Below are 21,930 nucleotides of genomic sequence, written 5' to 3'. Positions count from 1 at the left end.
AGAGGCTACTTGCTAGCAAACCGAACTTCTACATCGTGATCTGAACTGATGGCCCCTTCTGCTGGCCAGGTTAACTTGTTCCCTTGGAACTTACTTTCTCTTCCATTTGCTTACAGTTACCCTAATGGACACAGGCCAAGTTTCCAAGTGAGGAGTGTCTCTGCAGTACTCGTGCAGAGAGCTGAGCAGCTGGCTCTCAGGGTGAACTCTCCCGATTAACCTCCACAACATAGCTCTGCCAGAAACATTTTTACCTTGTAGGATGAACTAGGAGTTTCTGACTGTCCTGCTTGATTTATTTTGATGGCTATTGTTTAGGGAATTGACCCCACGCCTCTCCTTTGAGAGATGGGTTTTTATTTATAACTGTTTATGGGCATCCTGCTCCTTGCCTGCACTGCCTTCTGCACCCAGCTTTAACACTTATTTTTGTTACTTGCAATCATCTGCAGCCAAGAAGTTTTATGCTGATAGGCAGAGATGATATGCTGATGTTAAGAATTCCAAGACAGCTGATATGTTGAAATGGTATCTCACTTGCCTTTAAAGTCTGTCTTCATACTGGACTATTAAAATGCTGAACATATAGGGAAACTTTCTCAAAGTAAGCAACTTGTCATGAACTAATCATGCACAACTGTATTCATCCAAATATGTTCAGTAGTGGCATTTGAAAATACAAATAGTACCTCACTAAAGATACCTACTTGCTCTGCATTTGTCTTGGGTCTGAATTCTCCACTTGGATGTGCAGCTAGAGTAGAAAAGAGTTTGCTGCATGTGGTGTCATGCGAGCAGTGGTGTTCTCAAGATGACTGCACGGTCTTTCCCCAGCAAAGTTCCACCAAAAGCACTTCTGCTCTTCTCGTATCTTGACAAACTCAGGCATGGAAATGCTGCACTGCACACATCAACAAGGGCAAAAATCTGTCCTTATTACAACCAGAAGGAAAGAACACCTTCTGAAGCTCAGCTTCTAGAGATGTGCGGTTTAAAAATCAGTAAAACTGAAAACAAATCTTCAAAAGTAGCTGTTTTCTGGAGCCAGATGGCTCTTGAGGCCATCTCAGCATGTTTTATCTCAGCATAAAAATATATTTAAAAATGCATGCTATCAAACCAGATGCTGATCAAATTTACAGTGTTTGTCTAGGCCAGTGGCTTTCTTTCCTGGGGAACATGAACATCCCTACAATGGATGATCAAGGAGTAAACTGCATTGCTAGAAAACTCTGTACTATGTGCAGACAGTAATTAGCTGAGGTCCTGAAACACAAGGGATTTTATCCCTGATGTTTTAGCTAACAAGACTCTTCTCACAATCTATGTAAATATTTTTTTAGGCTTCCAGGGATAATTGGGCAGAGGGTTCCATAGGATATTTACACATTGTACAGTGTTATTTAATGTGTGCTGCTTTCCTGTTTTTTTTTTTTTTTTTTTTTTTTTTTTGTGTGTGTGTGTGTGTTCTGACTGTTCTTGTACCCTACAAAAGAATAGGTTTCAGTTCAGTTCTCCACATTCTTTGCTTTAGACATCTTTCATAGCGTTCCCTCCCACTTCTTAGCTAAACATTTCCAGTATTTTCAGCCTCTGCCCACCCAAAGCTCATCTGTTATTACCTTTCTGAAGCTCCAAATCAAGCTCACTTCTGTGCTCTCAACTATTTTGCAGCCACACTGAACAGAATTCAAGAGATGCTGCATCCTTCAGCAGAACCTGTGCTATTTCGTCCTGGTCATAACACAAATCTTGACGCTATATGCTTCCTACAACAGAATTTCAGAACCTCTACACTAAATTACAGCAGCCTGGTCAGATCATTTTTTAAGATACTAACTTCTCCCCACCCATGTAACTCCATGGCAGGACAACATCTCAAATGACTTACATCATTTGAGAGGGCAAAGATTCATTTGGATTGGTTTTCTATGTAGCTCTTAATAAAAGAACCTGCCTTCACAACCTTTCTGCATGTTTTTCAAGGTGTAGGCCAGTTTGAAAGTATCCAATTATCCTGATAACAGTTTTGCAACAGTGCAGTTGGGTAACGCGTCCTCAGTGAGCGAGTGAGGGAAGAGGTATGTGTGTGAGATAGAACACTAAGGCAGCATACTCAACAGTAGTAGTAGTCTGGGCTATTAACTCCTGTACTTTCACTTGACTTTGCAGAGAACCCAGAACTGTGTCTGAAATCTGGAATACCGTATTCCTATCCTTCTATTTTAATGCCCTTTCAGTGGGAAGGGTAACCCTTATAACTGTCTAGGAAAAAGTTTTATCTTGGGGTGAAACATAGCCTCGTAAAGCCATCCCCTTAAAAGAATGTGTGTCACAAGTTGCTGTTCCACACTGAGCTCCAATGCTTAGAATAATGAGGATAAAGCTTTTTCAGTACTAAGCTCTTAACAAAAGCCTGTGTAAGCAATATGATTTACAGAGGAAAAACTTGCTACACGTTTTATGATAACTGAGATGCATTTACTAAGCACTACATGATTCCTTTCTTACAAAGGTGTAGCCTTCTTTGATCTTTGTCCCCTCAAAATACGTGTTGAAGTAGCTTCTAGTACCTGATATACTTATTCCATAACTCTCCTCTTAAAGGGGGACAAGAAGACTTCTGAGTTGCCATCAAGAGTAGAGCACTCCCGGAGCAATTCTTGCTTTCTTACCAGCTCCTTTGTTGTGGCTTCTGGGGTCCAAATCTAGAAAATAAAGGTAGTTGTAGTCAGTTTGGGCAGGGCTTCTGCATTAAGAGAACACTTAGCTAAACCAAGCTATGCTGTAGCCCTCCTTTCTACCCTGAAATGTAGAAGAAAACCAGTGCAGCTTCACTGCAGGTACCACATCATCTTGTATATACAAGCAGACCACTCTTGTCACTTCTAATCTGTAATATGCTGAGGGCTTGGCTCAGGGCTAACGGCAGGGAAGAAGACCCAAAGCTGTTTGTTTAGAATCACTGACTCAGGCCCAAGATCCTCGCAGTGGAAAACAGTAATTAACCATAGAGTCACTGGCAGCATAGTCTTATTCCCGAGACCACTGCAGAAACTAGCACAAATCAGAGTTAGGGAAATGGTAAATTCCAAACAAACAAATATATATGTATGTATGTATATATATGCATATAAATCTCAATGATCCTGTTTCCTTTTATCAATTATTAGTGAGTATTAACAGGTCCCTAATACAAAAGTGATACTTCCATTATTTTAACTCCAGGAGGTAAATGTTTAATGTGCCATGATTGATTTCACTCAGTGTCACCGACATAAGCAATCAGGTAATAAGTGAGGAGGCAAGTTAGAAGTTGGTGCTGGTCCCATAAACAAGGGCTCCTATTCCTGAAGTGTTCTGTGTGAATATTAAAATTCATACCATGAACATGGTTGCATTTGTATTTAATGTAGTTTACTTTCATCCTAGTTTTAAAACTGGTGAGAGCTCCATTTCCATGACTTGTTATAATACATATAGACGTATATATCACCTTTTAGGTTTATTGTTGTTTTGTGGCAATCTTTACTCCATGTCGTATCACCTATAAGCTAGTTAAATTGTAAAGTCCTTTCATCAGTTTGTTCTTGTTTTGGATCTACAGTAAGGCCTGCTCACAGAGGAAAAAAAACAAAAATCATAACTAGCTAGAAAACAGAATTGATCCAGGATTGTATCATGTTGGAAACATCTAATTTTCAAGAGATCTTTCTCTCTCTGAAAGAAGCCATTCCTCTGTTCCTGACTTTCAGTAACTGAAGAAGAAAGCAAACAAGATCTAGAGCAAACTACTGGAATCAACTGTGAACCCTTCTACCACATTTTTGCTGAAACTGCAAAGCCATTGTCTTTTTCTCTCATTGAATTTTGTTGAGATGCCAAGTTTCCTAATCAGCTGTTCAGAAATGTACAATGTGAGAGATGTCAGCTTCTGAAGACACGACGGGAAGGAAGCACTGGCTCTGAGCTGCACGTCATGCAAAATGCTGGGTGCTTTGCTAATACACTTTGACACTGGGCCAGACTCTTTGCTAGTATAATCAGCCCAGCTTCCACTAATTAAGTGACCAAACTCTACATGCTAACCTGCAAAGAATGTGATCTGTCTACCTTTAACATAAAACTGTACTTAAGGTTTGCTACTGTACGTACTTTTCTGGGTTCAAATGCGATGTCTTCTTTCTTAGTAGCACCACTGGTTATCAGAGAGTTCAGATAAATAACACTGTCCTTAAGGGAATGTGCTGCCTCTTCAAGATTGGGTTTTTCTACAACTGCCAGAGATACCTGTGAAAGCTAAAAGAGAAGTGGTTAATCCATTGCACAAGCATTCGGAAGCAAAGCATACATCCTCTGATAGTTGTTTTACCATCCATTCACAGTGTGTGTGTGTTTTCTGAACCTGTTCAGGATGTGTTTTTCTTAAAGCTGTTTTTTTTTTATATATATCAGACATTCGTGAGGGAAGCTCTTCAAAAGGTAGGGGATGACTCTCCTTCTTGGACATTAGAACATTAACTGCTCTTCAAGACTCACTAGACTATCTATCACCTAGTACCACTGCTGTTTCCATCTTGTGGCAGGTGATGAGTGAGTGTCAGAAGTTGTCATCCTCCCTTCTGGGAGAATCCTGTACTACCCCTGAGAAACTTAAAACATCTTCAGAAGGCAGAAACCAGCATGTGGCTGCTGTGACACGTTTACTATGACATCCAGGGCGGGACTGATGAAGGAGGCTGCCAGCAATGCAGATGTAATTGCATTTTCTCTCTAAATAGCATTCCAGGTCTGATTAGCAGGTAACACTGGTAAATCAGGAAGGCTTCAGCCACAATAAGGCAATCAGAATATGGTCACTGAGGCTGATGTCAGCATGGGTGGTGGGAAAATAGGAAGGTGCTCAAGGCTCCAGGAGGGTGCAGAAAATGCATTGGCAAGTACAGCAGCCAAACACATCGGTGTGGGCTTTAAGAAATAGGGCTCTTCTCCATAGTGGAAGAAGGATATGAGACAAATAGGAAAATCAGAACTCAGCAAGCCTGATGCCAACTCAGTATGTTCAATTTGGAAGAGGAAAAAGATGCTTCCACTGACTTGAAGGGCCTTGAAATGGTCTTATCCTTTGAAGAAACACGTGCTTCCTTTGAGAAAATATGGTTAGCAGTTTTCAGTAGTTGGACATCATAGTTAGATGATCATTAACTTTAGGGGGAAGGAAAGGAGGAAAGATTTTTACATTCCTTGTCATTGGTTAAGGACATAATTCTGCAGTGGGATTAGAGAAGGCACAAAATTCATATAAATTACCAAGTCACCGTTTTGAACAATGAACAAGTAGTAGTACTGGCAAAAACAAGTCCTGCTTCTGAGAATACTTTAAAAGAAGTTGCTGCTTTATAGAGACTGATGGCAACTAAAGAAATAAACCCTCTACTAACAAATCAGTCCTTTCTCCCCATCTCTCATACCTCTTTTTTCACAGCTTGCATCTCTGCAGATGTCAGTATAGAAGGCGACCTTGGCTTTGCAACTTTTTCTTTCTCTGCTTTTCTTTCTGATACCTTTAGCAAATTGTCCAGTTTATTCTGAAGCAGATCGATTATTCTAGAATCTGCAAATACCTTAGCAATATCAAGAGCGTTCTTTCCTGTATTTGAAAATAAATACCTGTTAAACCATGAAAATAAATCTTGGCACTTGTTGTTGTAACTGGATAATGACACTACAGTCAACAGAACTTAATTAGGCATCTAATTTATTAGCCCTTCAGTGTGCCAGTAGCCTGCCTGATGTTGGTGTGAGGGCTGGCAGTCACCAGCACTGCTTGCAGAATAAAGGCTTGCAGAAACGAGCCCTGAAACAAGATGTTGAAGGCATTCTTGGAAGTGGTTGCTTTGCTCTAAAGGTCCTGACGTTTGCATCTTAATATACTGGTCCTGCAGGTTGTAACTTTGATCTTTGAGAGGTGAGAGCATTTAGCACTTGAGAATGGCTAGCATATTACAGGGTTTGGAATTTAGACAAAGTTATTGTTGGTATCTGCCACTGCCAGTGGTTGCTCAGTGGCTGGCAAGGAGTCAAGAGAAAGCCCTGTAGTTTAAGTGGGGCTGAACACCTTCAAAGCCTAATAAAGGAAAAACTCTTCTGGATCTTATGAGATGAGGCCTTAAAGTAATTGCGAGACTAAACTGCCACCATCAGTTATACAGAATTTCACATGATAACAGAAACGCAGAATACACATTGCTTCCACAAGTGGGGTTTCACCTTCTAGGCATTTTGGAAAGGGAAGTCTCATTACGTAGCAAAGTTGCTTCCTACGTTAAAGCAAGGGCTGAAAAAGCAATGTTAACTGTTTAAATTACTCTTAAAATAGAGCTAATAATAGTCGTTGAGGGGTCTGCTGTGTGGAGGCTAACCTTCAGTAGCAGTTCAGATTTGTCTTTCTGTTAAGTCACTTTTATCTTAGGGAGCAGTATTTACAGGCTAAGCAGCAAGAAATTTTTTTATGTAACTAGTGTTGTCTGTGCATGCAAAATTACAGGCAGTTTAAACGTGTAGCAGAATACACGCTGGCCAGAACTAAAATCTACTTTTCCATTCAATAATTGCTAATAACTGCCTAGATTTTTTTTTTTTCATTAAAGCCACTTACATCTCCAAATGTATCTTGTGAGGAGTAACAGCTTTACCAGGGATGTTTTCAGCCACAGTCTTGGGTTGGGAGGTTGTACTTATCACATAATTAATCACGTAACTTTATTTTATAGATGCATAAAAGCAGGAAAGCTGACTAGTTAGAATAGTGATTCCATACTGTAGAAAACTAATTGAACTTAACTTTACCTTCATTGTAATCCTGATGGCAGTCAGAAATTCAGAATACTTCTCAAAACAGTCCAGTAACTTATTTTTCTAATAAAACCTGTATGCACTTAAGCAGTCCTTTTGGGGAGACATTGATATTTACCATTGCTGTTAGTTGTTTGGATGTCAGCACCCGCATTGATTAAAAAATGTACCATGTCCAGTCTACAGATCTCAATGGCTCTCATTAGTGGGGTTGCACTGCCTATTGCAGGTGCATCCACTGCTCCTCCAGCCTTCACTATCAGCTCAGCAATCTCTAGGTGCCCGTTGTAGCAAGCGTGGTGGAGGGGAGTCCACATGAAATTGTCTGTTGCATTCACATCAGCCCTACAAAAGAGTAAGAGCAATTGTGGCAGATGATGCCAGACACTAAATACAGTACCTTCCACAGCACTAAGTACAATCGATGATAACTGCACACTGTAGTGGCATATTCAATGTAAATAAGTGTTTTCATATTGCTACTGCTACTTTGAAACTGTTGTAGAAAGTGATATGTAGCTTGTCATATTAATTGTGTGTGCCTGGGTGGTGGGGATCATGGTCCTCTCCAAGCTGACACAGGGTCCTCCCCAGAGAGGTTTTCATGCACACAGAGATAAATAAGCTTTGGGGCAGCTTAGTCCTTCCATAAAATGCTCGTAGTGTTTGTGCTCCAGCTGAGGAAGGCCAAAGGCAGGTTAAGGAATCTGAAAAAGAAAATTTCTGGGCCAAGACCACATGCTCCAAAACACATGGCAAAATTGCTTCCTGCACTATTTAAAAATGAGTTAGAGAAGATCTGTCACAGAAAAGCTGAGGGTTTAAAACTTCTTCAGCTACCATGTCACTGGTCTAGATCCTTCTGCCTCCCAGGTTAGTAATGGCATGTTCTAGAGGCTGCAAGGGCTGGTGTTGGGGTGATATTTGCAATGTGCTGCTTTCGGCTGAATCTTGGGGAAAAGCATCATCAGCCCTTTAGCAGCTGTCTGCCTTGGAAGCTTTTCAGCCAGGGGCATGGAAAGGCAGGGTTTGGGGAACAAGAGCCACAAGTGCCCCTTCATGTTGTTAAAAGGGAAGAAATCTGGTTCCCCATGTCTTTGAACAAAGCATGGTCCATGACCATACCTGGATCTGTCATCTCCCACGTGAGCCATGAGTGGGTTCAGAAGGGGTCAAAACCTCCTGAGGGAATCCCCTAAAACTCGTGCACAATTAATTACTTTCCATTGTGTTTAGGACAGCCTAGAGGTCCTGAACTGAATTAGGGACAGTCCCGTTTACTCAGGGGACAAAGAGCTAATGTCTGCCTGAAAGACACAGAAGGAGGGAGAGGGAAGAAAAACTACAAAGTAAGCTGCCTGCCCAGAAAGCTTTTTTGCTTATCTGATCAGATGGTTAATATTTAACTGTAGATCAAAAGAACAGACTAATCTATTCATTTCTTCTAGCTTAAATTTTTAATCTCTTTCCGAACTCTGCCTTTGTTGAGAGCATATAGCAGTAAATTCCCCAGATCTAATGGTTTTATCTTTGTTATCTTTCAGCTGCTTAGCTGTTATGACTTATTTGTATGCAGTTGTTATTTCCTCTATATTTCTCATTTAAAAATACAGGGTTCCACTTATTCTACTTTCTCTCCCTACCTACTCCCCATGTCTGGACTGATCCTCTTTCTGTCCCTCACCCTCTTTTGTTAACTTCATTCTATTGGAAACAAACTGATTGAAGGGAACAGGGAAGACACAGCACTGACTTAAAAATGCTTCAGCATTTGCCTTACTTCTGAGTCTTTCTGGAACAAGGTAGAAAGTAGATTCCACTGATTTTTGCTTAAACCTCAGCATTTTATATAGCTCTAGATAAGTATTTCATTTTCCATTTGGCATGCATTTATAATACTGAAATGGCCATATAGTAAAAAGTATTCAAATTCCCATGCCAAAATAGAAGTGTTTGAAAGTCCACAACATTGAAAGATGCAAAGCTAAAACTGCACTGAAAACTTTCCTCTCCTTTCTGATTTCAATCAATTTAAAATCTCAGAACTAGAACATTTTTTTAAAACCATTATTACATTTCCAGGTCTAAATATGATGAGATGTGACTCCTGTACTCTCTAGTGAGGTCTGATGAAAGCAGTGGAGATAAATTTGCCAGATTAATTTGATAACTCTTGCATCCTTATCTTTGGAAGACCTGAATATACACACTTACACAGCTTTACATATGCTGCAGGAATGTCAGTGTAATTACCAGGCGGCATAAATTTGTACGTGCTGTTAGATCTCTGCAGGATTTAGAGCAATGACTAGAGACACTTATCCTCAGAAATGAACATTAAAATGGATTCCAGCAATAGGTAGAGAACAAAGCTAGCGTAAATATTGTCTTTGAAAAATGTTCACTTAAGCAGTTATCTGAATGTAGGTCTATGGCAATTTGATCATAAAAAAATAAGAGATTATGCTGTTACATAAATATGACTGAGTTTTTTCTTAAATTGCTTTCATTTTTAAGCTGTTATGAAGGTTTTTCACAGGTGTATCTGTAGGCTACAAAACTGCTGAAGCACTTCTAAAGAGGGGAACGGACTAAATAGCAACGTGCACTTCTGGTGTAAATCCTGCTGCCTCAGCCTGCTGAGGCTGCAGAGGAAAGTGATTCTTGGTAGGGCTGATTCTCTTAAAACATTTGCATGTAAAAGCTCTGGCGTGTGGAAGAGGGAAATCTGAGACTTCCTTGATGATTCATCTAAGAGGATCTCAATGATTTCAGGCTAGCCGCTGAAGTCAGATTTCCAAAAAAAAATCATCTAATTTTGAAAGTTGTTTTGAAGATGCACTACTTGAGACATGGATACAAACTAGCCACAGCCCCAGTAGACTAGGTACTCTGCATCTAAGTGAAATGTCAGTAGCTCAGACAACAACAATTTCAGATCTGGGAAACTTGCCTTTAGATGCTTTTATTTCCTCATTACTAAAATATAAAAAATAATAAACTAAACCTCCGTAACTCAGCATCTTATGGAATTACTATGTTAAATAGGATGCATACAAAAGCTATAGTCTATTGCACCCAAACGTTTATTGGAAATCTATGCTCCCAAAATAGCAATAAAAAAAAATCTTTGGAATGATCTTACCCCTTTTCCAGAAGATACTGCACGAAGTCTATATTCCCACTTGCACATGCAGCCATCAAAGGTGTTTTGTAATACTTATCTTTTATGTCAACTGGCACACCCTCCTCAAATGCTTTCTCTATAGACAGAACGTCTCCTGCCCTGACAAGGAAGTTAATGTTCATGTACATTTTCCTTGGTTCATCTATATACCAGGCACGGTCGTCGTGCACGGGGTGAGCAGATGGGTGGTCTCGGTTAAAACGGTAGCTATCAGCCATGTTCTGAACAGCCTCAATCATGTATACAGGGAAGCCATCCTCCCTAAGTGGACACGCACTCTTTGGAATAATGCAAATTGGCATGGGGACGGCAATGCCTCTTTTGCCTCTTCGTTTCTTCCCTTTCTTTCCTTTCTTCCCTTTGGGTCCATAAGATGTTATAAGACAATTTCTAGGCAAGTATTTAGAGCCTTTAAAAAATTCTTCAGTGTTGATTCCTTCAGGGTCAGCTCTTTTGTGTGCTTCAGCAATAGTTCGTATTTGCTCAGTGTCTACAAAGGCACACCGCTTCTGAATAACTGATATGAAATCATCCTTAGCTACCGTTCCATCTCCTTGGTCGACGGCCTCAAATGCCTTCCGGAGGGCAGCCTGGTGCTCTAAGGACCAGTCGTATAGCCTCAGTGCCCACTGGGGGTTGTTCTCCTTAGCTCCAGGCTTGGACTGTTTTTTGAAGTTATTTTCAATTTTACGCAATTCGGTTACTGCTGCTTTAAAACCGCCTTCCTTGGCAACAGCTCTTGGAGTCTTTGCCAACAAGTTTGTCCACGTAGGATCACAGCCTAACAATATAGACACACTTTCACTGATAATGCAATGGAATTAATAATTGACAATTACTTAATGTAAGAGTCTTGTAATATATGTGTAGCTAATTAGCACAGGTCTACAATTTTATACAGTCCTAACTATAAATAACAATAGTAAATGCAACCACATCAGAGATCCCAACCTGGAAAGCTAGGCACACATCCGTATTTGTTTTCCAAAGGGAGATTCATCAGGCACCCCATACTCTACTCCGTCTACTCATGAATACATATGGGAAGGGAGAGGTTCAGTGAAAATACTACATTTTTACTTAAAGTAGCCACCAAGTTTAAGAAGAAGCTACCTAAGATTAAGATGTTGCTCACTCTTCTGTATCCCAGCCTTGTGATTTGTGAATGGACTGTAAGCTAAATATTTGGACCACAAGAACATAATGTAGGATTTTACATGGTCCTATGGAAAGAAAACTGGAAGTGACATGATCATTTGAGTAACTTAGAAAATGATCACAGCTTATGTGGAGTATGTTTTAATACCCATGGGTGCTAAGTTTTCCCCATGACTACAGTGAGATCAAGTTGTTAAAATGATCAGCAAACCATAAATTAATTTTCTGTTGGAAGTTTTGATGCCATATTTCTGAAAACAACTACAACCAAAACGACTTAATATTGTCCAGTTCTAAGTTATACAAGCCCATGATGTTTCTGTTGATTTCCTTGAGAAATGTTTTATTTCATCATAGCCACACTAGTAGAAGTAAATAGCGATAGCCTATGTTATGTACTTCTTATTGAGAATTGCACTTGTCACATGATACCCCAGAGTCAATTCCTTCACAGAAGCCCAAGTGATGTCAGTCTTTCCTCTAACACAGAAAAATAATATATGCAATAGTCATAAAGTAACTTCATCATGTACCTCTTTGTCCTATAAACTTGCAGCAATTTGCAGATCCTGCCTCTGCAGCGTAATGAAGTGGTGTATTTCCGTTCATAGCGATCAGGCCTAAGTCTCCATTATAAGCTGAAATAATCCTCAGGATCTAGAAAAGCAAAGACATTATCACCAAAAGTCATCTGTGTCTCTTAGGAGGGGGACACTGTGAGAATTATTTACAAATGAAATGCAGTATTATATATTCTGAACTTCTCCCCTCGCCCAGCTGATCAATGCACACACAACACTCATTTTTTCTATAGTATATGCTTGCTTTACTCAAGAATTAGAACACTCCTTCAGTTGTAGATATCAAGAACAATCTTCACTATTGCAGGCCTGCCATCTTCAAGTACCTATGTGTAATGATTGTGTGCATAATTAAAATTGCATAATTTAATAAAGACAGTAGCTGGGGAGACATAAGGAAGAAATGGCCTCCCTGCAGCTGTTTGTATCTGCAGCTCTCCAAAGGAGCTATTCACACCAGAGAGCCACAGTAGCACACACACTCTAGGGTACCTTGGCAAAAAAGCTCTGCATTTATGAGAGAGATTCTGTCACTTCTGGCTTCCCTTTGATACTCAAAAAGAAGTGGCTTTTAACTACTAATTACTGTGCTTTGATCAGCTGAGATACTGGACTCCAAATAGATAAATAAATAATGGTCTGGGTTTGCAGCAAGCTGTTCAACACCACAAATGATACCTCAAAAAAGCCTCCTTTGGCTGCAAAATGCGCAGCACTGTGTCTTTCATTGTCAAAGAGGTTAACATCGACTCCTCTCTCAAGTATACCACGCACCAGCTCAAGAACACCTTCTCGTGCTGCTTCCATTAAGGCTGTGCGACCTGTGGCCTGCAAGGTAGCAAGAAAACAATTCAGAAATTGCGTTGTGTGCTAATTCAGGTTGCAGGAGTCCTCTGGCACAACGTGATCTGATTGTTGCAAGGCAGCATAAGGCCTTCTTTTAGGTGTTACTGAAAAAAGTAGGCGTGTCTAATACTTTCAAGGGCGGTTGTAGGAAAACAAGGAATCTAGTCTTAATGCTTCTAAACCAGGGGTAGTCAAATCCTAGTGACTCAACCAAGTTAGTAACCTGAGTCACCCGAATAGCCCCACAAAAATCAGTTCCTTATTTGAGGAAATTCTTTTTTTCTGGGTGCATGCCCTCGTGTATATAGATTTAACAAAAAATACCACTTATGACTTGAAAGAGCATAACTACGACTTTGGTAGATTTGGTGGCTGTCCCAAGAATAAAGCACCTCTCAGATCAGGGATAGCCATATATTAACCTAATGGCCCACAGCAATGCTTAAAATCTCTTACTTGCTGCTATACAGAGGGGCAAAGATAAAGGAAGTGCAGGAAGCAGGCAGTGAGCTGTGGATTTCATTGTACCAAACCATGCTTTGTTCCCTGTTATCTTTCTTTGGGCCTAGCAAATCATCCCCCTTATGTTACCAGGTATATGACCACCGTATTAAAACCAAAATGCAGGTTTCCTGTCATATTGCATGTATGCAGAGTACAGAAGGTGGGAATGTGCCTCAGAGGATGTGATAAAGATGTCCAAAATTGGTAACGCAAAATGTTTCGGTATAGCTACAAACTAGGAAGGGTGCTGTAAATGCTAAGACTAAAGCAAAAGTCAGGAGTAGCTCTAAGGGAAAGCATGATAATCCCAAAGGTCTTTTCCAACCTAAATGACTCTATGACTTGATCAGTAGCACAGGGCTTCAGTCCTTAATGCCATTGATAAATTTAGCAAGTAAACAAATACATGACTAAGATGTACAAAAGGGTTTCTTATGTCTCATCACTGCCTTGATTCCCCTTCTTGTTTTTCCTGTTGGACACACCTTTTTACTAAATATTACTTCAACACTGAAAACCTTGGGGCACATCCAGCTGAAGTACAGTGAATTAGAACTCTTAGGAGCTGGCACACTTACACCTTGTTTTTTAAATATTTGCACGCTAACCTACAAAAATCTAACTCAGGATACATGATTCAAGCAGAAGACTTAAATCTCCACTCCTGCAAAAAGATGTTGATGAAGAAGGGAATAGACATCCCCACAGAGTTATGAGATTGCCACTGCTGTGTTATGTTAATGTGAGGATTTATGGTTATATATTCCAGTCTGGTAACCATTCTTTACTCCTGTATACACATTCTTAGTTACCGAAATATTCATACTGGGTCTCTTGAGTTGGGATTTGCTCCTCTTTCCAAGAAATTCAGACATATTTCTTTAATATCATGAGCTTGCTCACAGGCTTGTAGAAATATAGGCTTCCCATCAGTAGTACAGTTGTTAAGATCTGCACCATAATCCAGGGCAATTTGAGTGCAGTGATAATGCCGTCTTGTAGGTAAAATGCAATAAAACAAAACACCTGCGAAGAAAAACAGCAAGGATTATGGTGTAATGGTAAATGACCAGAAAGGTTTTTTATGCTATAAACTTCACAGATGAATGGACAGAGACTCCTTCATCACAGGCCTATCAAATTCTCTCACCTATATAAAAGGAAAAAGGATTTTTGGTTTAGGACCTCTGAACTCGGGGAGTTAACCAGAATTGACTATGTGGCTATTCATGGGAAATCACACGAGAGGGATCTAAGATTTAAAGGCCTGGATTGTTCAAGGAGAATAATTTTCATTTTTACCAAAGCTCGTATAGCCAATAGCTTCTGTTGAGCTTTAAGTATTACCCTCCACTGTGGTTCCCCTCTACAGAGTGAGCATAACATACAAAGCAAGTATGTAACACAGTAAGGAGCCATTTTGTGCTATTTCGGGTCTGGTCGGGTTCCTTTTTACTTACCTTTCCCTTCGTTATCAACAACAGTCATGTCTGCTTTAGCTTTTACTAGTAAGTCCAGAACCAAATCATGGCCTAACTCAGCTGCCCTCATTGCTGGAGTACGTCCCATTTTGTCCTGGACATCGGGATGAGCTCCCTGCTGCAGCAAGAAGCTGCACATGTCGGTGTCATTCTTAGCGCAGGCCAAAGAGAGGGCGCTGTACCCATCTGTAGGCTCTGTGAAATTAATGAGGTTGGGGAAGCCGTGCTGGACCAGCTTTTCTATTTGCTTCTTGTCTTTCTGGTGGACGCATTGGAGAAGTTTGTAGATCTGTAAGTCTAGAAGTCTGTCATCTACCGGTAGCATCCTTGAGTGAGAAAAAATGGCTTCATCTAAGGAAGGAATTTCTGCACTGGGAGAGAGGAAAACACGTGAACACAGAGATGAGGTTACGCTGACGTGCCAGGAAGAACAGGAATCAAGCTACATTCAAGGCATGAAAATATCTGCTTACCTACTTAAACTTGACAGAGCAGAGAGCTTTAAGTGAATTTCTTTCATTTAGTAAATACAGTACATACAGAGGCTATATAAACACTTTGCAAATTGTTCTTTCTAGTGATCAAACTGTTCAGAAGAAATCTCTTTCAAGGTGAAAATTAAGTTAAGGAACTGTAAGCTAACTGTTTTCCATTCAAGGAACTGTTATAATCTATAATTACTTGGAGGCCCAAGGAGAGGTTGATCACCTGCCGTTTTAGTACTTGAGAAAAAAAAATCACACGTCCCAGTTACAAGTCTTGCAAAGGCATAAAATAGATGCTAGGATTGCTTCGTCAATACCTGAGCATCTTCCTTGGTTAGTAGCTAATGCATGAACTTCCAGCTGGGCTGTGTGCATAAAAGGGTAAATTGAATTTCTCTGTGGTAAATCCCTTGGGGAAAAAAGGTGCAGGCAGTGAGATGCTGACATGGGAAAAGATTCCTCCAGGTAACACAGCAAATACTTGTAGAGGAAAGTGTGCTGCAGGATACCAGCTTTGCATTTTCCTCGGCTGTGATTATTTTTTAGGCTTTTTATCCTCTGTTCGCTAGTCTCAGCACTTGTGGCTGCAGGGCCAAGTAAGGGTCAGGACCATTTCTGAAGCTTGCTAAATGAATGGAAAGCTTCCTATCAGCTTCAGCAAGCCCTGGATCAACCTGTGCTCCAAAAACAGCACTTACAGGGCAAACAACAAAAAATGTGGAAGAACAGGGTCCCTTAGGGATATTTTTTATTTTATTTTTCCTTATTTTATTATTATTATTTTATTTTATTAACAATATAGGCTGTAAATGGTACCATTTAGCATCTGCCTGCCTACTACTGAGTGTTTTGTCTCCAAGAAGAGGTGAGTTGTAAGAGCAATTCAGAAGGATGCATAATTTCAACAGATTTTTTGAGGCACCGCCTCCCTTTCTGGAAAGGATGCCTGAGAGAAAACTGCAGGAAAAATAGAGTGAATAAAGGCTAACCATGTTGGGAACAGGTAAAAGTACTCTTTGTCCCACAGGTATGCCATGTCAGTTGTTGTTTCTGTAACTACCGCCTTTCATTTCTTTTGATGTTCCGGGGCTAGCCTATTTCTGGAGCAACAAGGTGGGGATTTCTGACAACTGCTCCTCTTGTCTTTCCCCCTGCTAAATAAGCTGCTTGCCACTTTCCCTGTGCAGCATGGCCATGCTGCCGTAAGGTGCCTACAGCCCTGAGCGAGGCAGTGCGTGCAAAACAGCTCTGTTACACTGCCCGACGCCTCTGGCTGTGGCTGTGCTCCTACTTGTAACATAGCTAAAACAGCAGAGGTGTTTCAGGATAGGAACAGGAAGATGGTAGGGGAGGGCTATAAAATGCTTGAAGCTACTTAAAAGCTGTCCTTTCTAGTGTTTAAGTGGGCACTCAAATGTACATGTTCACTGTAATGTAATCTGGCCAGAATAGATCAGCTGCTCAAAGTGGCTTTCTCCCATTTAAATATGGCATTGCTTAAAATGTTTGTTGTTGTTGTTGTTGTTTGTTGTTTTTTTTATTTTCCCTAGTCTTGTATAACTCTCATCCTGATCATGTACAAAGTATATTCGTACAACACATGATTAAATCATTAAGCGTCAGTAACTCAAATCTGTCACTGAAATCCTTACTACGTTGTGTTTCTTGTACGTTGCCCTGTGAAAGGGAATAAATGCAGATTTTTTTTAATTATTATTTTTCTGGTAGGGGTTACAACTATAGCAGCACTCAGTCCTAATGTTTGGAGTTCAGAAAGAAGGCTACTTCTGGGTAAAGCCCTGGTAGGAAAGAAAACAGAGTACCCTGCGGAGTCTAGCTTTTAGAGCCTGAGACATTAGAAGTAATTTCTGAGCAAAGCTTCCAGACAAGGACGTTTGTCCTGGGTTCTGATGAAGCGGTGTGAACTCTGCAGCAAGGAGCAGCACAAAGGTACTACAGGGAAGGCTTTTAAAATATTTATGACTCTGAAACTCAGAAAGAGAAATGTTTTTAATAATGCTCAGATGGAGCTGACAAGCTTAAACTGTTCTCTTGTACTCTTGTTCTCTATTCCCCACCACCCTGCAGCTGTAGGGAACTTGGTTTCACTTCCAAAATGGGCCCTTTTTTCCCACTGCATCAGCATGCACACAGAGAGCCCAGGCTCCTGTTCCTTCGGTGCTATTTAAATGATCAAAACACGGCCAGATCCCTTCTGGTCAGCCTGCACAGAGTGAGCCCATTCCACAGCCCATGGGCCTCACCCCTGAAGGAGGGCTGGGCATAATTGCAGCTCTGCCCCATCATTTGTGAAATGCCTCTGCTCTGCCTCTGCCCCAGCCAGCACCGCAGGCTGCAGAGCAGCAGGGGCATGCACCTCGCTGCCTTCGGGGCCGCGGCACCCCAAAGAGCTGCGGGGCTCGTCTGCATCCTGGCTTACTGCTGCTGAGACCACCCACAGGGTGCCAGCCACACGCTCCTGCGACCAGCCGGGTCTGCAGCGCTCCAAGGAAATCAATACTCACTTATTGACACTGTCTGAAGAACTGACCGGATACTGTTTGAGGATTTTTCCAGTATTTTTTTGCGTTTTCTGCACAAACACCTGGATTTTGTGCAGCATTTTTTCAGGAACTTATTTAAGATCAAAACTTGTCTTTTTTTTTCCCTTCTTTCTCCCCCATGAAGCTGCAAGCACTGAAAAAACTATGTTCTCCCTGGAAATAGGTTAGTAAAGCTAAGGAGCACAAGAGCACCGTTGTAATTGATAACATTTTGTTAGTAACATCCCATGAAGATATAAATGAATATAATACTATTACATTATATATTGTATTATATATAATATAATACAGATTTGGATTTATTTTATGGATTATCCTTGAGATTTGTAACAGTGCTAGAACCACATCTTGCACAACCATCACGCTCAGTGTCTGAAGGATCCAGAAGAAGCACATCCTAGGATGCCATTATGGAGTGGGCAAGATGACACACTTGGAAAGCACGTCTGAAACTGAAGTGCATCTCACATGCTTCAGCAATTACTAGCTGCAAGTAAACACCTGCCATCACTGGTGTTGCTGCTGTCAGTGTCCCCAGCAGTGGCATAGCAAAGGGACACAGGGTTACACAGGAACAGCAGCAGCGTCAAGCAAACGGAGAATCAGCAGCACTGGTGGAAAACACAGACGCGCTGCGCGTGGTAAACACCACAAAATATGGTTGAAAAACAAACAACCATGCCTAATTCATGCAATATCCCTGTATATATGTCCAATAAGCATTTGAATTATGTGACTAGGTATTATTTTACTCCCCCAAACCTTTGCCTCGTTCATGATATGGGACTCACAGCACAACTTCCACTTATTCCACACTTTCCCTTTTGCTCAGAGGGCAATGTATTACACTCCATCCCAATTTTAGTCCCAGTTCAATATGATCAGTGTTTCCTGTTGGTTTTGAGAAGCTTATCATATTATCTTAATGCTTCACACACAGCAACAAAATTATTTCTGTAAATGTAAGTGAAATTATTTTCAACGTAATGGTGAAGCATGTTGTTATCCCAGTTTAACCACCAGTGACATCCCCTACCAAGTGTAAAGTCTGCTTCAAAGCATTAGGAACCAACATTTTACATGGAAACAAACCTAACAATTTAGCTGTGACAGTTAATATTTCTTTACAGTATTTTTTCAAAGTGATTGGGTCCTGTTTTATTAGAAATTTCTACAGTACCAGAATCAAAATAAAACAGGTGGAATAGAAGCTTATACCCAGAGTCAGGTAAAATTGCAAGCAAGTGAAACAGCCTTTTATAATGAAAATATAACTACAGCATCCTGGGATTTTCATTAAGTAAATGCTGCCAATTGTGTGCACTTCATAGGGTTTATATCACTTAACCTGTAGGACCTTTTAACAGAAAACAAGGGATTGTTGACTCAGCTTTGAGACAGTCGTGCTCTGGGGAGCACTTCATGAAGCTATAATCGTAAATCCTGGGCTTGTAACATCTGTGGAGCAACAACTTTATCTGTTGACAAACATCAGCAGGATCACTACTTTCATTCTGCCAGCTTCTGTTATTGTTTTGGCTGAAAGCACGAACTCTTTCCAATTCAGATGAACCCTTTTCCCAGTACACCTAGTATTAGGAAAGCATTTTAATCACATTGGTTTCTCACAAAGCTTTCCAGTCATTGGTCAAGCTGCATTGGTAGGGAAGGTCTGGTGGCCAGCACTCTCACTCGCTTTCTGTCAAAACCTGGTGCCCATCCGCTGCTGGAAGCACTTGTGACTCCTTTTTTTAGTTTGCAACGTCTTTCAGTTTCAACATTTCAAGCAGAAAGCATCCCTTTAATTATCACTATTCACAAATCAGTAAACAAAATTTTCATGTCTTTTATCTTTAGTGAGAGAAAATAGCTTGGAACTTTCTAAATTTGGTCTGTTTGCATGCTGGCTGTAGAGATAAGCCTGAGCCCTCTGTGCTGGTATAAAAGCAACTGGTATGGTAACAGTGCCATGTTATATTTCTAGCTTTATACCGATAATTACTCTGGATTTTTGGCTGCGACTAACGTTTAACAGGAGCAATGTAACAAAATCCTCCTCGAACTGAATCCTGGCGTAATGAATAGCCTGTAATGCCGTGTTTATTCTTCTAAGATGTGTATTTTGTTTTCAGCTTGCCGTGCCAGTGTCCGGCTAGGAGGGACCGGAGCCGCAGTCAGGAGCGCGAGGAGCTGCTGGGCACCACCAAGAGGAGAGGTGAGGGGCAGAGGTGGCGTCAGGCAGCCTTCCTTGGGCTGAAACCCAGAGCAGGCCGGGCCTGAGGGGAGAGGGCTGCTGGGAGGGGATTTCGCTGAAAGCAGCCTCCCTTATCTACTGTGCAGAAAGGCAAACTGAGGTAACTTCCAGCCCCTCCTTGACCAGGAGAGGGACCAGGCACAAGCGGAGGTGCTGCCAGCTAGCTCCGTGTTTTTATTTTCAAAAATCACCTTTTGGTTACCAAAACCCAGCAGCCCTCCCCGGGGCCCTGCAGCAGCCGCATGTCTCCCCTCACAGCACCTGGCCCACAGCACCCGCCCGGCCCCTCAGCGGGCACTCACCTGCGGCCGCCACCAGCCCCAGCCCGGCTCAGGGCACCGCGCCCACCATTATGCCCAGACAGCCACGCGCTGCCCTTGGCAACAGGGACGGCCGCTGGAGGTTGGCCTTGGCACTTGGCCATCGGCCCTCGGTGGTGGAGAGGGCTGTGAGGCGGTGAGGTGAGGAAGGGGGGCTCGCCCCACGTCTGCAGGGCCTGGCGTGGCTGGGGTGAGGGTCTGGGGCTGCGCGGGCAATGCCAGCCCCCCTGAATGGGGTCTCTCAGTTGGATGTGACAGCCTCTGGCATTTTTTTTTTTTCTGGCTTGTTTTCTCGCAAAACCTCCTCGCCCTTCTATGAGAAGCAGTGCAACGTAGTTGTGTCAGCCCTGAAGCTTACGCGCTGACCACAAAGGTGAATTACAAGATCCGTGGGTAAACCAACTTTATAGCTATGCGCAGGGGGGCTGTGTGGTAGCGTCATGTAAATTAGGCGTGCTGGCCTTGAATCGAAGCATAATTGCTCATAGACCTGGCTGGGAGGAAAAACCTATTTATCAACAGGAAAAATGTCAGTGCCAACAGTCAGGGAAAAATGCTCAATGCTGTTTAAGTGAGTTGAAGCAGAAGCCCTCCTAGAAAACAAACACCGCTACCACTGAGACTTCCCAAGCTGTCTGGACTTCTTTTCTGTCCTGTCATGTCTAATTTCAGCCTCTAAGTGCCACTAGCTAATTGGCCCTTAATACTATTGTTGGGCTCAGCAATTGCATATCTAGCCAAGACAGGCTGTTGAATGATCTGCAAAACACCTCTACTATTAGGAGGTTTGAGGTCAAGTCATTTTTTGACATGAAATATGTTTCACCAGGGAAGCGGTGTTGTGCAGCTGGATGCATGTCCAACAGAGCAGAAGGGCGGGCAATTCACGGCACCAGACTGAGTGGTGAGACACAGCAAGAAATACAGACAGATATTAACACAAAGCATTTCATTATTTTCCCCACAAGGAGTGCCAATTATACAGAACCTATTTCATGGTAGCGCACAACCTTGCGTCCTGAGTGTGGACAGTGACAGAGGATTCTGCTGGCTTCGTTGTTACCTGAATGAATGCAGTCTATGGAGCTCATGGCACACAGGTTTTGCCCGCCATGCCAGCACCTGATAGTGAGATAATTAGTAGTAAATTATTTCCTAACCACATCTGTTCCAAAAAAATGTTTATTACTGAAAAGTTTATATGTTTTCCCCTTGTATTAGTCACCCATAAACATTAACCTCAATTGGTCCAAGATACATACCTCATCATGGTGGGTAAAGCCTCCAATAATGACATGCTCACTTTACAGCTCCAGAGTGTTCTAATTACAAATAAAAAGATTTCACTGCTTAACAGCTGATTCAAAGTGTTTGAAAGCTAAAGGCTGTGAAGTTTTGTTTGGTGCTAGCAGAAAGTGCCAGGCTGACAGCACCACACAGCCCCTGTACAGAACAAGTGCGGTAATATAGCTGCCATCCTCGATATAACTTGCTGTCTTTGTGTTGTGATGGTTTTTACTTGACAATGTCGAAGCACAAGGGTGCCACAAATGTCCCACAGCTGATATCTGGAGGGAGGCTGTGCACCATAAGGGCTCGTGTGCTGGTTGGCGCTGGAGAGTCCTGCTGACATCAGTGAGAGCTGGGCTAGGTGGTAGCCTGACTTTAGCTGGAAGATGTTTTGGGAGCTGCATG

At 41.7% G+C, this 21,930-nt stretch overlaps 1 protein-coding gene across 7 annotated transcripts; it reads right to left on the bottom strand.

The window, feature by feature from the left end:
• Positions 1 to 1,474: 1,474 nt before the first annotated feature.
• ANKEF1 (ankyrin repeat and EF-hand domain containing 1) lies at positions 1,475 to 21,930 on the bottom strand. 7 transcript variants are annotated; one of them, XM_035322329.1, is made up of 10 exons: positions 20,218 to 20,325; positions 14,592 to 14,983; positions 13,958 to 14,157; positions 12,556 to 12,609; positions 11,734 to 11,857; positions 10,001 to 10,823; positions 6,974 to 7,200; positions 5,472 to 5,650; positions 4,156 to 4,299; positions 1,475 to 2,708 (listed from the first exon to the last, which is right to left on the bottom strand). In XM_035322329.1, exons 2-10 carry the CDS (start codon positions 14,935 to 14,937, stop codon positions 2,583 to 2,585), a joined length of 2,223 nt encoding a protein of 740 aa, XP_035178220.1. In that variant the 5' UTR covers positions 14,938 to 14,983; positions 20,218 to 20,325; the 3' UTR covers positions 1,475 to 2,582. The 7 variants fall into 7 exon arrangements, with proteins under 7 accessions (XP_035178220.1, XP_035178224.1, XP_035178223.1 ...); XM_035322328.1 differs by lacking the exon at positions 20,218 to 20,325 and adding an exon at positions 21,498 to 21,930 and having other exon boundaries at positions 1,484 to 2,708; positions 12,460 to 12,609; XM_035322331.1 differs by having other exon boundaries at positions 1,484 to 2,708; positions 12,460 to 12,609; positions 14,592 to 14,939; positions 20,218 to 20,284.

Source organism: Oxyura jamaicensis, chromosome 3 (assembly GCF_011077185.1).
Source record: "Oxyura jamaicensis isolate SHBP4307 breed ruddy duck chromosome 3, BPBGC_Ojam_1.0, whole genome shotgun sequence".
Lineage (NCBI taxonomy): Eukaryota > Metazoa > Chordata > Aves > Anseriformes > Anatidae > Oxyura > Oxyura jamaicensis.
Note: the sequence above shows the minus strand (reverse complement) of the source record. Positions and strands in the feature narration are given on the sequence as shown.